General features: G+C 38.8%; 1 protein-coding gene and 1 long non-coding RNA gene across 2 annotated transcripts; both read left to right on the forward strand.

Annotated features, from left to right (window-relative positions):
• Positions 1-3,930: 3,930 nt before the first annotated feature.
• Positions 3,931-6,723, forward strand: LOC122657828 (RNA-binding protein 25-like). The gene is made up of 6 exons (XM_043852653.1): positions 3,931-3,961; positions 4,034-4,128; positions 4,731-4,756; positions 5,003-5,054; positions 6,386-6,627; positions 6,684-6,723. The coding sequence occupies exons 1-6, from the start codon at positions 3,931-3,933 to the stop codon at positions 6,721-6,723; spliced, it is 486 nt and encodes a 161-aa protein (XP_043708588.1).
• A 4,217-nt stretch (positions 6,724-10,940) lies between these two features.
• LOC122666770 lies at positions 10,941-11,414 on the forward strand. The gene is made up of 2 exons (XR_006333715.1): positions 10,941-11,107; positions 11,345-11,414. It is a non-coding gene; the product is annotated as an uncharacterized LOC122666770 (long non-coding RNA).
• The last annotated feature ends 655 nt before the right edge of the window (positions 11,415-12,069 follow it).

A 12,069-nucleotide genomic window follows, 5' to 3' on the forward strand; every position in this document is an offset into this window, starting at 1 on the left:
TATGGCGCAGAGTTCAAAATTCTTGTTTCATTCCCGATGGAAATTACCTCGTCGCTACTTCTTGGGACAACTGCGTTTTTTGATCACCGCCTCAATTGAATTTCTTCCTTCTTCCTCTTTTTCTCTTCCATATTTTTTAGTCATTCTAATTTTTGCTATTTCGAATTGAAGATCGTAACCTACTCTGTTCGCATTTCCTTCTTCCTCTTTTCTCTCCTTTATCTTCATTGATCTCCAAAAGCAAGCATATAAAGAACCGGTTCCATATTCATCAGAATCCATTTTCTATGCCGTTGTTTAAATCATGTATGCTTTGCAGTTGCAGAAGCCAACTCCAAAGCCGCCAAGAACAATCCACCTCTGCAGAGCCTTTTGTTCTCACAACGCCTTTTTATTACCTAAATACCCCTCCCCACATGGAAGGCGCCTATACTACCATTGCTGCCGCCAAGAACAATCCACCTCTGGTTTTGTTTCATGATCTTCATCCTCGTTTACTGCACCGCGGGTGTCTCTGGTGGGTATTCCATTTTTTTTGCTTCTTTCTCTGTTTTCTGGTGTTTACAATTTGATTATAAACAATGTGTGTGTGTGTGTGTGTGTGTACAGGAGAGCATATTGACCCAGCAGTGACGCTTGGGGTTTTCTTAGCCCTTAAAGTGTCACTAATCTGTGCTGTGATGTACATGGTGGCACAATGCTTGGGTGCAAGGTGTGGTGTAGGGCTTGTAAAGGCCTTCCAAAAGTCTTACTATGTGCAGTATGGTGGTGGGGCAAATGAGATCTGCGATTGCTACAGCAAAGGTGTGGGTTTGGCAGCTGAAATTATTGGTACCTTCGTCCTTGTCTACAATGTTTTCTCTGCTACTGATCCCAAGAAAAGTGCTAGAGACTCCCATGTCCCCGTAAGTTCACCTGTTTTAGTTGTAAAATAGAGTATTATTAGAAGCGATATAGAAAGCATTCTCAATTCTCTTGTTAATCCCCATGGAAAAATGTTCTAATAGAGAACTTTTGCTCCACTCAATTCACCGTGGGTGAATGATAACCTTGTTCCTTTAGGAAAGAGAAGAAAATTATGATACAACAACAAAAGAGGGGTAAGATGCTCCATCAGGCAAAACCTCGATAAAAGACCCCAGTCCAATACAGCGTGGCCCACTATTATCTGTTGGCATTTTCATTGATGATTGTTGTTCAATTTCAATGCCTTGCTTCACTTTGTTCTGCTGGGTTCATTTTATTTTCCTTCTTATATTTAAAAAAGAATGATAGTCATTGAAGAGAAAGGAATTTTTTCAAGTAATGATTAATAACTCTCGTCTCTCTCTTTTTTCCCTTTAAACAGTTGTGTGTGTGTACAGGAGGGCATAATAACCCAGCAGTGACGTTTGGGCTTTTCTTAGCCCATAAACTGTCACTAATCCATGCTGTGATGTACATGGTAGCACAATTCTTGGGTGCAATGTGTGGTGTAGGGCTAGTAATGGCCTTCCAAAAGTCTTACTATGTGCAGTATGGTGGTGGGGCGAACGAGATCGCCGATGGCTACAGCGAAGGTGTGGGTTTGGCAGCTGAATTTATTGATACTTTCATCCTTGTCTACACTATTTTCTTTGCTACTGATCCCAAGAGAAGTGCCAGAGACTCCCATGTCCCTGTAAGTTCATCTTGGTGGGTGGGACAACCAGGTTTTTTTATCGCCGCCACAACTGAATTTCTTCCTTCTTCCTCTTTTCTCTTCTTTATTTTTTAGTCATTCCCTCGCAGTGCACATTCTATTTTGCGCTTGAAGTGAAGCATTTTATCTAATCTTTATGCATTTCTTTTTATGTGTGAAACTTGATAGGGTTTTTAGAGCCGATTTGAGTTTAAAATCCTTAGTTGGCTTGGAAGATGTATGGACCTCCAACTCTGATCTTACCAGCAGATTTGGGATTCCATCTCCCTTGATATTAGAGCGAAGCTTTCGGCAGCTCCTCCCTCTTTTTGTAATGACACCCCTAGGAACAGACTTATTGTTGTCTCCTGGGGTCTATCCTTTGTTTCCTTTTCTTCCCCTAGCCAGCAAATTGGCTGATGCCGGGGTTTCTTATTTTTTGTTTGGTTGCTCCCCCTTGAGGGCCCTGTAATTTTCCTTTCTTCTTGGTAATGAATTTCTTATTCACCCAAAAAAAATTGTGCGTGGTGATTATTCAGCTTAAGCACATGAGTCGTATGAAACTACAGCTGGCACGTATCTCTGATGCCACCTCCTCTATATAAATATTTTCCATTGACCGTTTTTGGTTTGCACATGTGACCAATATAAGGCTGGAGCTGTGTCTGTATAACAATGATTAACATCTATTTAGCTAATATAATGAAGAAGCTTAATTCTATTCATGTGGTAAGCTAGGTTGATTCTAACAATGTTTTAGGCTGGAGGTCATGGGTAAGAGATTCCTCGACAAGGATTGGTTTTTTTATTAGGGTAAATTACACGGTGACCCCCTGAGGTTTGCCCTAAATACAGTACGATCCCCTGTGTTTCTGAAATATACACTGTGACCCCCTGAGATTAGGTTACTTGTTACACTCAACCCCAGTCCGTTAGATCATTCCCGTTAGTTGCTGACGTGTTGGTGATTGATGCCGTAAAATGACAAATATACCCCTAATGGGGTGTGTGCTTACCATTCTGCCCATAGGGCAGCCTGAACTTCACACGATCGTCTCTGCTTCTTTTTCTTCTTCTCTACTTCTTCTTTATCTTCTTCCTCCTCCTGCAAACTCATCTGCCCCCACACGTTGCAACCCCATCTTCTTGCTTTGCTTCACTTCCTTTACCTGGATTGTTAGCGGATGAAGAGCGGGCGCAGGAGGAGGAAGAAAAACTGGTGGACAAAAAGGAGTTGCAGTGACGAAGCAGGGCTTTGGCACTTTCAACGTCAAGAGCTTCGGTGCTAAAGGCGATGGACGAAACAACGATAGCAAAGTAATTATGCTTAATTCCCATTCTTTTTTCCTCTATAAATAATTTATTCTTCTTCTTTTTTATCTTGATAAGTTTTAGAGATCTTTAACCCTAAATTTCGTTCTAACTTACGCAGGCCTTTACAGCGGCATGGAAAGCAGCATGTGGATCTTCAGGTTCTGTGAAGCTTTTCATACCAAAAGGGACTTTCTTACTCGGTCCCATTAAATTCGTTGGTCCCTGCAAGACCATTGATTCCATTACAGTTCTGATGCAGGTTATCATCTTGTTTCTTCATTTCTTTACTTTCCTTTCTTCTCATACAGATTGAATTTGTCCATTAATGTGTCATTTAATTCTCTCTGCAGGGTTTCTTGAAGGCAACCACAGATCTGAACAGGTATGGTTCTTCGGATGATTGGATCGAGTTTGGAGGGGTGGAAGGATTGACATTGACCGGATGGGTAGAAAAACCTGGTTGCAAGCTCAAAGGGCCAATCAAAATTATATAATCGTTCTCATGGGAATGCAGAATCTCCATTCATCTATGAATCATTGGGGAAATTGATTCAGGAACTATAAGGAAGAAAGCTTAAATCTTTCAGCTCTAAGTGAGAAATAGGGGAGAAATCAGAGAAGACCCATTACCTGGTGGCTGGTTGAATCCAAGAACATCATATTGACACCACCTCCAATCGCCTTTATCGCATTTGATATCGACAGAAACATCTTTAAGGACTCCAAATCCGGGGATAGTGAGGTCTTTCTTCTCTTCTTCATTGATCAAAACTAACCTTTCTTATCCTTTACAGAACTTCAATCTGAAATCAGAGGTTATATGAAACCCCTTCCCTAAGCTGCTCAGTGCTCTCTCCACAATCCCAACATGCCCATCACTCATCTCTGAATCTCTGAGTCTCCTCACTCTTATGAATCTAATGAGAAGAACAAAGATGTAGAGAAAGAGATAAGAGATGAGGAACAAATGTGAAGGGAAAAGGGAAGGTGGGTATCTGTAAATTGTAGGAAGGAAAGTTCCGTTTCATTGTTTCTGTTCTTGATGAACCACAATTGTAGGAAGCAAAGGAGCTGCGTCTTGGCCCTTCTCTTTCCCGGCCTATGGGATCCTCATTAGACTGTCGCTGGAGTTTGCGAAGCACTCACCAGTGCTGGTATAGGACGGAGTCAGACCTTGAGGCCTCCACTGCGGATCCCATAACGTCCTTGTGGCTGTTAAGGTCTCCAAGAGGGGGATTTGGAGCTGTTTAATTGAAGGGAAAAATTGGCATTTGAATTTTATTCTTAACACCATCCACTTAAAGGTGCTGAGTGTATATTTTAAAAACACAGGGGGTCGTACTGTATTTAGGGCAAACCTCAGGGGTCGCCGCATAATTTACCCTTTTTATTATTATTATTTTTATTGTGATCCGAGTTTTCATCGTTATTCCTATCAGAAAAATTGCTGTTATCAGCCTGTTTCTCTTCTTTGATAAACTCACTAGTACTTTAAAGCAACAGCCGATCACTGGTTTACTCAGTATTCTTTTTCTTATTAAAAGAATTGTATGCCATATGTTTGCCTATTCTATTAGGTCTCAATAGCATCTCTATGTGAAATGTTATTTTCCAATGCTCTCTATTAGCTCTGAAGCATGATGTTATTGTTCAATTCTTTCTTTCTGATATTAATTCTGTGTTATAGTTGTTTTTATGTATGTCTCATTTGACGGCAAGTTAAGTGTAAATTGTTCTTTATTTTCTCAATTGACAGGTCGACACAACTGCGTCTGAAAGGGAGTAGTTATTGCTTGTGAAAATCTCCGAGCTTGAAACCAGGTAGATCATATTGTGAATCAAGCAACTGGGTTGAACCTTCATATGTGAACATTATCTCTTTCTGTTGGACTTCGTGTTTGCTTGGCCAAATGGAACAAGAATCTGAATTACAAACAAGACATAAAAGTGATTCTGACATCCTTTTACAAAAGAAAAAGGAATCTCTCTTTCCTCTTATATATTAACTTTCCTTTTCCTTTGATGTAGGATGATTAATCTAATTGATGAGGTAGCTGAGGCAAGGTTGAAACATCTACAGGTAAGTGGCTGAGGAAGGTTCCTTTTGAGCTCTTCTGAATTGAAAGGTACCGCATGATTTTGTAATAGAAACACTGACTTTCCTAGATAAAGTGCATTTTAAGTTGAAATAATTTGATTAAATACCCATTTTGCATTATTGATTCAGTCATAAACAAATAACGTGAGAAGGAGGGAGGGAGAAACAGACTTCCCCAGATAAAGTGTATTGCTGGACTTAATACCCATTTTTCTGTAATGGTTCATCAATCATAAACAACATGAGTGAGAGAGGGAGAGAGAGAGAGATGGGTGATGGTATTTTCAATTGGAATTTGAACTGGGCAGGAGCAGAGGAGGAACTTTGGGAGTATTATTTGATGGCTGTATTCCGTTCAAGCTGAAGGTGAACTTTTATGGATTTAAGACCAGCACTGCTTTTCGGAGCTCAATGTTAGGAGATGAAAAAAAAAACATAAGGGAGGAAGCGGACGTGGAAGAAGAAGCTATTGAGGAGGGGGAGGAGGAAGAAGCCTCGTCTTCAAATTCTGTACTGCTAAAACCCTGACCGGAAAAAACCTTTAGAGTCATGAGACAAACTCTGTTAAGATTCGCTCCCCTCTATACTCGCCGCAATCTGCTCTCCCCTCCGAATTGCGGAAGACCAAACCCTTTTTCTGCTTCCATCATCAATGTCACTTCAACTCCTTCTTCGAAGCTGAGGAGCTAGTTCTTCTCATCCATCAACGACAACCCTCCTCCTGTTCCTGAGACCAGGTTAACCCAACCATAGAAGAAGAAAGCAGTTACGGTCAATTTCGAAAACATCAGAACCAACGTAGAAGAAATTGATTAAGGAAAACAGGCCTGTCCTATGCATCTTCTTCTACTCCCAATCCCTCCCTTTACTATAGCAGCCATCACAGTGGATTCTTCTATATTTAATTGCTTGCAATTTTATAATCTCTGTTCTTTTCTATGGCGCAGAGTTCAAGTTCTTGTTTTAGTCCCGAGGGAAATTACCTTGTCGCTACTTCTTGGGACAACCGGGTTTTTTGATCGCCGCCTCAATTGAATTTCTTCCTTCTTCCACTTTTCTCTTCCTTATTTTTTAGTCATTGTAATTTGTGCTATTTTGATGTGAGGATCGTAATCTACTCTGTTCTTATTTCCTTCTTCCTCTTTGGCTTTGGATTTTGGGTTTTAAATCTTAGTCCTGTTCATAGTCTGAGTTTTTCATAATTATTTTTGGAAGAGAGGGGAGAGAGAAGGAGAAGGATCGGGACAGGGACAGGGACAGGGAGAGAGATAGGTACAGGAATAGGGAGAGGGAGGGGGAGGGGGAGGGAGGAGAGAGAAAGGGAGAGGGAAAGAGTTCGGGATAAAGATAGAGGTAGGGAGACTGAGAGTGATTGGGTGGTCAGACATCTATATGATGGTCATAATGATGCATATGGTGGTCGAGATAAGTCGAAAGATTCCAGGCATTTGAAAGATGAACCGGATTACCACTACAGGAAAGGAAAAAAAGATCCAGTAAAGGTGCCCAGCATCATGGATGATGATCTGGAAAGGCGTGAAAAGAAACCATTGAGGTATACGATGTCATTTAATCATTGGATGTATCTTATATGCTGCTCTCTGCTTTTAGAGATGAAGAGGTAGAAGAAGATTGTGAAGATAGGGTTTAATTACAACTAGTGGAACAAGAAGAGGAGGATCTTGACTGAATTAAGGAGGAGAGCAGGAAAAGAAGGCAGGCCATACTAGAAAAATATAAACAACAAGAATCGCAAGCAGGTTGTACCTCATGGTCAAGCCTCAACTAAAGGTGTCATCCACTTCCAAGCTAATTGTGTTCTCTATATTTTGATGTTTTGGAGTTTTATTTTTAGTTTATGACTGCTTTCTTTGTGGCTTTTATTCATTGTTCATACTAAACCATAAATGCTTTGGATCAGAGAATGGTTCTCTCAATGTCGACAAGGCAGCAGAACAGTAACTTCCTCCAAAAGCGGTTAATTCTACATCTGTCATTTCTGTATGGAAATCACCTTCATGTAATGGAACTTTGTCACATGAGAGTACTTCTGGTGTTGGGGGTTTAGGGGATGGGACTCCAAAGGTTTGTAGATGACCAATTAACAATTAGATGTTTTTTAAATTTCTTGCATACGTGGGTAAGCATGATTTGCATGAATCAACCCCAAGCTTGTCTACCGTGGTTCTTTTGATTCCTTATGTGACCTTGGGTGGTTTATTTTTTATTTTTTGAGCCTGGATATAATAACTGCGATTACTTTAAGATGTTAATTTCACCAATTTGTGCAGAGTGAGAGATCAACAAATATGTTATGTGATAAAATTTTCGGAGAGAGACCTGCTGGAGTTCGTAAAACTGTAGATGTCGTTCTATTTCCTCTCCCCTCTAATTGCATTAAGCTCTTGCATTCTCACATTCAAAGTGTTGGCTTTCTTCTTTGTTTGCTGAACATTTAATGTAGATAATAGAAAGCTGAACTAGGTTTCTGGAAAATCGTGTATAATAGAAAACTGATTTGAATAACTAAATGAAGTATATGGTTTGTCCTGCCTGAGATAGCATGTTCAACTGAAGCCACTTTAGACCTGCTGGTAATCCAATGGTCTCTCCTTTTTCTTGTAATTTGTACATTCACCACATGAGCAGTATGTTATGGGTTTTTAGTGATGGCCTACTATTGCGGTTGGAGAAATGTGTTTTGGCATTCATGGATGCTTTCCATAGCGATGTATTATAATCCAGCGATTGATAGAATATTTCTTTTATATGTTGTCATCTATTTTTCTTATAAATTTGTTAATTATTGTGACTTTACGAGATTGAAAAAGGTTTCACTGGTGAACCATATCTAGAGACTTCTAGGACTTTGTCTATAGTTGGTTGAATGTGATCACATCTTCATGAAGATATTGATAGAACATAAAATCCATCAATAAAGCAATAGTATTTTTTAATAACTAGCTAAAGAAAATCGGTAAAGACCTCTTAAGGAGTTGCCTAGTTTGGGAGTTTTAACGTGTTAAAAAATTTGGGTGCAACTCTGGATTTAGGAGTCAAATACAACAGTTAACACTTAGACAACCCAGCACTTTAATATAAATAACAAATTAAAGTGGTTGAAATTTAAATCTGATTCCAAATTAATATTTGAACCATTAAACAATCCGACACTATCACATCGAGCAAATTAAACTTGCTGAAACTTAAATTTAATTGCAAATGAACATACTATGCTAATTTTAAAGGGAATTGCATACTTATGCTAAACTTCTAAAATGTTGCTTGGTATTGCAACTTATTTAAATAAAAAAAAGCTCGGTATTATAGTACAGTGATTCTGTAGGTCAAAAGTAAACTCAATGTATCTAGTTCAGCTGCCCTATAAGAAAACCTCTTTGACCTGACGTAGTCTGTTGGACCTAAGGAAAAGCCATGTGTACTGACTTAAGAAAAAATGATCAGGAATTTTACTTGAGTTCTTGCAAATGGTAACATTTACCGAGCTGATTATGAAGGCCTTTATTGTATCAACTGTGAGGAGTATAAGGTGGTACCCGTCTTTGATTTTCGGAAATCTTTGTTGCTTTATCAACTCTTTTACCAATATGTGCCATGTATGAAGTGTAAAAACTCCTAGGTAGACACATGCAGAGGTTCTGCCAGCTGTGCCCAAGCACATGTAGAGATGAGATTCACCATTCAACCAACCAGAAATTATTTCAAAGAACAAAAAATTTGACCCGATAGAATGTGTAATGTTGATCACACAATTATTTTTGTAGATATGACAGACACAAATGTCTATCATAGAATTGATTTCTTTTGAATACATATTGTGCCGTATAGGTATATGGCCATTATTAAGAATATAATGGATGGGGAGGCTATAATCATATTTTCGGTGGCGGATCGTTCCCTGGTGGAAGCCAATCAATTATTGGCCATTTCCCCTGCATTTGTACCATATGTTTTAATATGCTGTTATGCATAGGCTGTCCTCATTGTCTAACTGTTAACTATTATTTCTATTTGCATATATTGTTATTTATGTTCTTTTCTTTCATTCCTAGACCTCAGGGAGGTTGAATATTGTGTCCACTGTATGTCTTTTCTATTGGCATTGATTGTGTGATTGAATTGAGTATAAAGAATAACCACTTTCTGCATTTGCTGGAACATGACATTACTACCTTTTAAAGAGTTAATTCTTCTAAATATTCCCTTGGATAATTTGATGAAGAGTCATGTTTACATTTTCTAAACACAAAATTTCCTGTATTTTGCTCTGGTTAAAAATGCAGGATGAGAGGGAACTACTTGAAAACAACTGTTGCCTCAGGCACCTAAAGCCTTGAAAATGAGAGGAGGACAACTTCTTCTTTGCCTTATCGAAGTATCAAAAATCCTTGGAAGAGATTCTAAGTCAAAATCCAAACTCCGTGCAGCCTTCTTTTCGTTTGGATGAGGTGAGGATGATAAACGTCCCCCTTTGGTTTGACTGAATTGTTCACTTTTGCCTCTCTCTGTGTCTTCAATAAATGCTAACATGAAATATAGGTAACGGTTTTCAGCTGTTGATTGGGTTAACATTTTCCCCCATTCTTTTATTGACTAGATTATTCTTCTTCTTCTTCTTTTTTTTTGGGGGGGGGGAGGGGGAGGGTGGTGTTGGGGGCACACCATTGTTTTGGAAGTAATCATAAATATCACAGGAATCTTAGAGAGAGAATTAAGAATATTATTTTACAAGCTGACATTACAAGACATACTTTTTTGCTCTAGCATACTATTTTAAAGCATACTAGGTGATTGTTTTGTTTTAAGAGGGTTATGTGGACCAGGAAAAATAAGAATGAATCAATTTCTTTTGAGGCCAAAATAAATGTTTCTTCAGAGCATGAAACCTCCATGGGATAAAAGGTTACAGAAAAATATTGAAGGTGGATAAGTTTAGGTTTTCATTTATTTATTTTTTATCATTATTGTATTTGGTGGCAGAAAATGTAATTTAGTATGTCGGGCTCAATGTTCTTGTTTGGCTTTGGATTTTGGGTTTTAAATCTTAGTCCAGTTCTTAGTCTGAGTTTTTCATAATAATTTTTAGAAGAGAGGGAGAGAGAGAAGGAGAAGGAGAAGGAGAAGGATCGGGACTGGGACAGGGAGAGAGATAGGTACAGGAATAGGGAGGGGGAGAGGGAAAGGGAGAGGGAAGAGTTCGGGATAAAGATAGAGGTAGGGAGACTGAGAGTGGTTGGGTGGGCAGACATCTATATAATGGTCATAATGATGTATATGGTGGTCGAGATAGGTCGAAAGATTCCAGACATTTGAAAGATGAACCGAATTACCATTACAGGAAAGAAAAAAAAGATCCAGTAAAGGTGCCCAACATCATGGATGATGATCCGGAAAGGCGTGAAAAGAAACCACTGAGGTATACAATGTCATTTAATCATTGGATGTATCCTAGCTCACTTCAAATTTATCTTATATGCTACTCCCTGCTTTTAGAGATGAAGAGGTAGAAGAAGATTATGAAGATCAACTAGCGGGACAAGAAGAGGAGGATGTTGACAGAATTAAGGAGGAGAGCAGGGAACGAAGGCAAGCCATACTAGAAAAATATAAACAACAGCAACAGCAGTCACAAAAGCAGGTTGTACCTTATGGTCAAGCCTCAACTAAAGGTGTCGTCCACTTCCAAGCTAATTGTGTTTTCTATATTTTGATGTTTTGGAGTTTTATTTATAGTTTATGACTGCTTTCTTTGTGGCTTTTATTCACTGTTCATACTAAACCATAAATGCTTCGGATCAGAGATTGGTTCTCTCAATGTCGACAAGGCAGCAGAACAGATACTTCCTCCAAAAGCAGTTAATTCTACATCTGTCACTTCTAAGGGTAGGAATGATAATCCCGAGGCTGATGTCCCCGAGCCTACATTTTCTGTATGGAAATCACCTTCACGTAATAGAACATTGGCACATGAGAGTACTTCTGGTGCTGGGGGTTTCGGGGATGGGACTCCAAAGGTTTGTAGATGACCAATTAACAATTAGATATTTTTTAAATTTCTTGCATACGTGGGTAAGCATGATTTGCATGAATCAACCCCAAGCTTGTCTACAATGGTTCTTTTGATTCCTTATGTGACCTTGGGTGGTTTGTTTTTAATATTTTGAGCCTGGATATAATAACTGCGATTACTTTAAGATGTTAATTTCTACTGCTTCATAAGTTCATAGTCACAATTTCACCAATTTGTGTAGAGTGAGAGATCAGCAGATATGTTCTGTGATGATATTTTCGGAGAGAGACCTGCTGGAGTTCGTAAAACTGTAGATGTCGTTCTATTTCCTCTCCCCTCTAATTGTATTAAGCATTTGCATTCTCACAAGTGTTGGTTTTCTTCTTTGTTTTCTGAACATTGAATGTAGATAATAGAAAGCTGAACTAGGTTTCTGGAAAATCGTGTATAATCGAAAACTGATTTGAATAACCAAATGAAGTATATGGTTTGTCCTGCCTGAGATAGCATGTTCAACTGAGGCCACTTTGGACCTGCTGATAATCCCATGTTCTCTCCTTTTTCTTGTAATTTGTACATGCACCACATGAGCAGTATGTTATGGGTTTTTAGTGATGGCCTGCAATTGCGGTTAGAGAAATGTGTTTTGGCATTCATGGATGCTTTCCATGGCGATGTATTGTAATCCAGCGATTGACAGAATATTTCTTTTAGATGTTATCCTCTATTTTTCTTAAAAAATTGTTATTTATTGACTTTGTGAGATTGAAAAAGGTTTCACTGGTGAACATATCTAGAGACTTCTAGTACTTTATCTATAGTTGGTTCATTGTGATCACATCTTCACGAAGATATTGATAGAACACAGAATCCATCAATAAAGCAATAGTATTTTTTAGTAACTAGCGAAAGAAAATAGGTAAAGACCTCTTAGGGAGTTGCCTAGTTTGGGAGTTTTATCGTGTT

This window comes from Telopea speciosissima, chromosome 1 (genome assembly GCF_018873765.1).
Source record: "Telopea speciosissima isolate NSW1024214 ecotype Mountain lineage chromosome 1, Tspe_v1, whole genome shotgun sequence".
Taxonomy (NCBI): domain Eukaryota; kingdom Viridiplantae; phylum Streptophyta; class Magnoliopsida; order Proteales; family Proteaceae; genus Telopea; species Telopea speciosissima.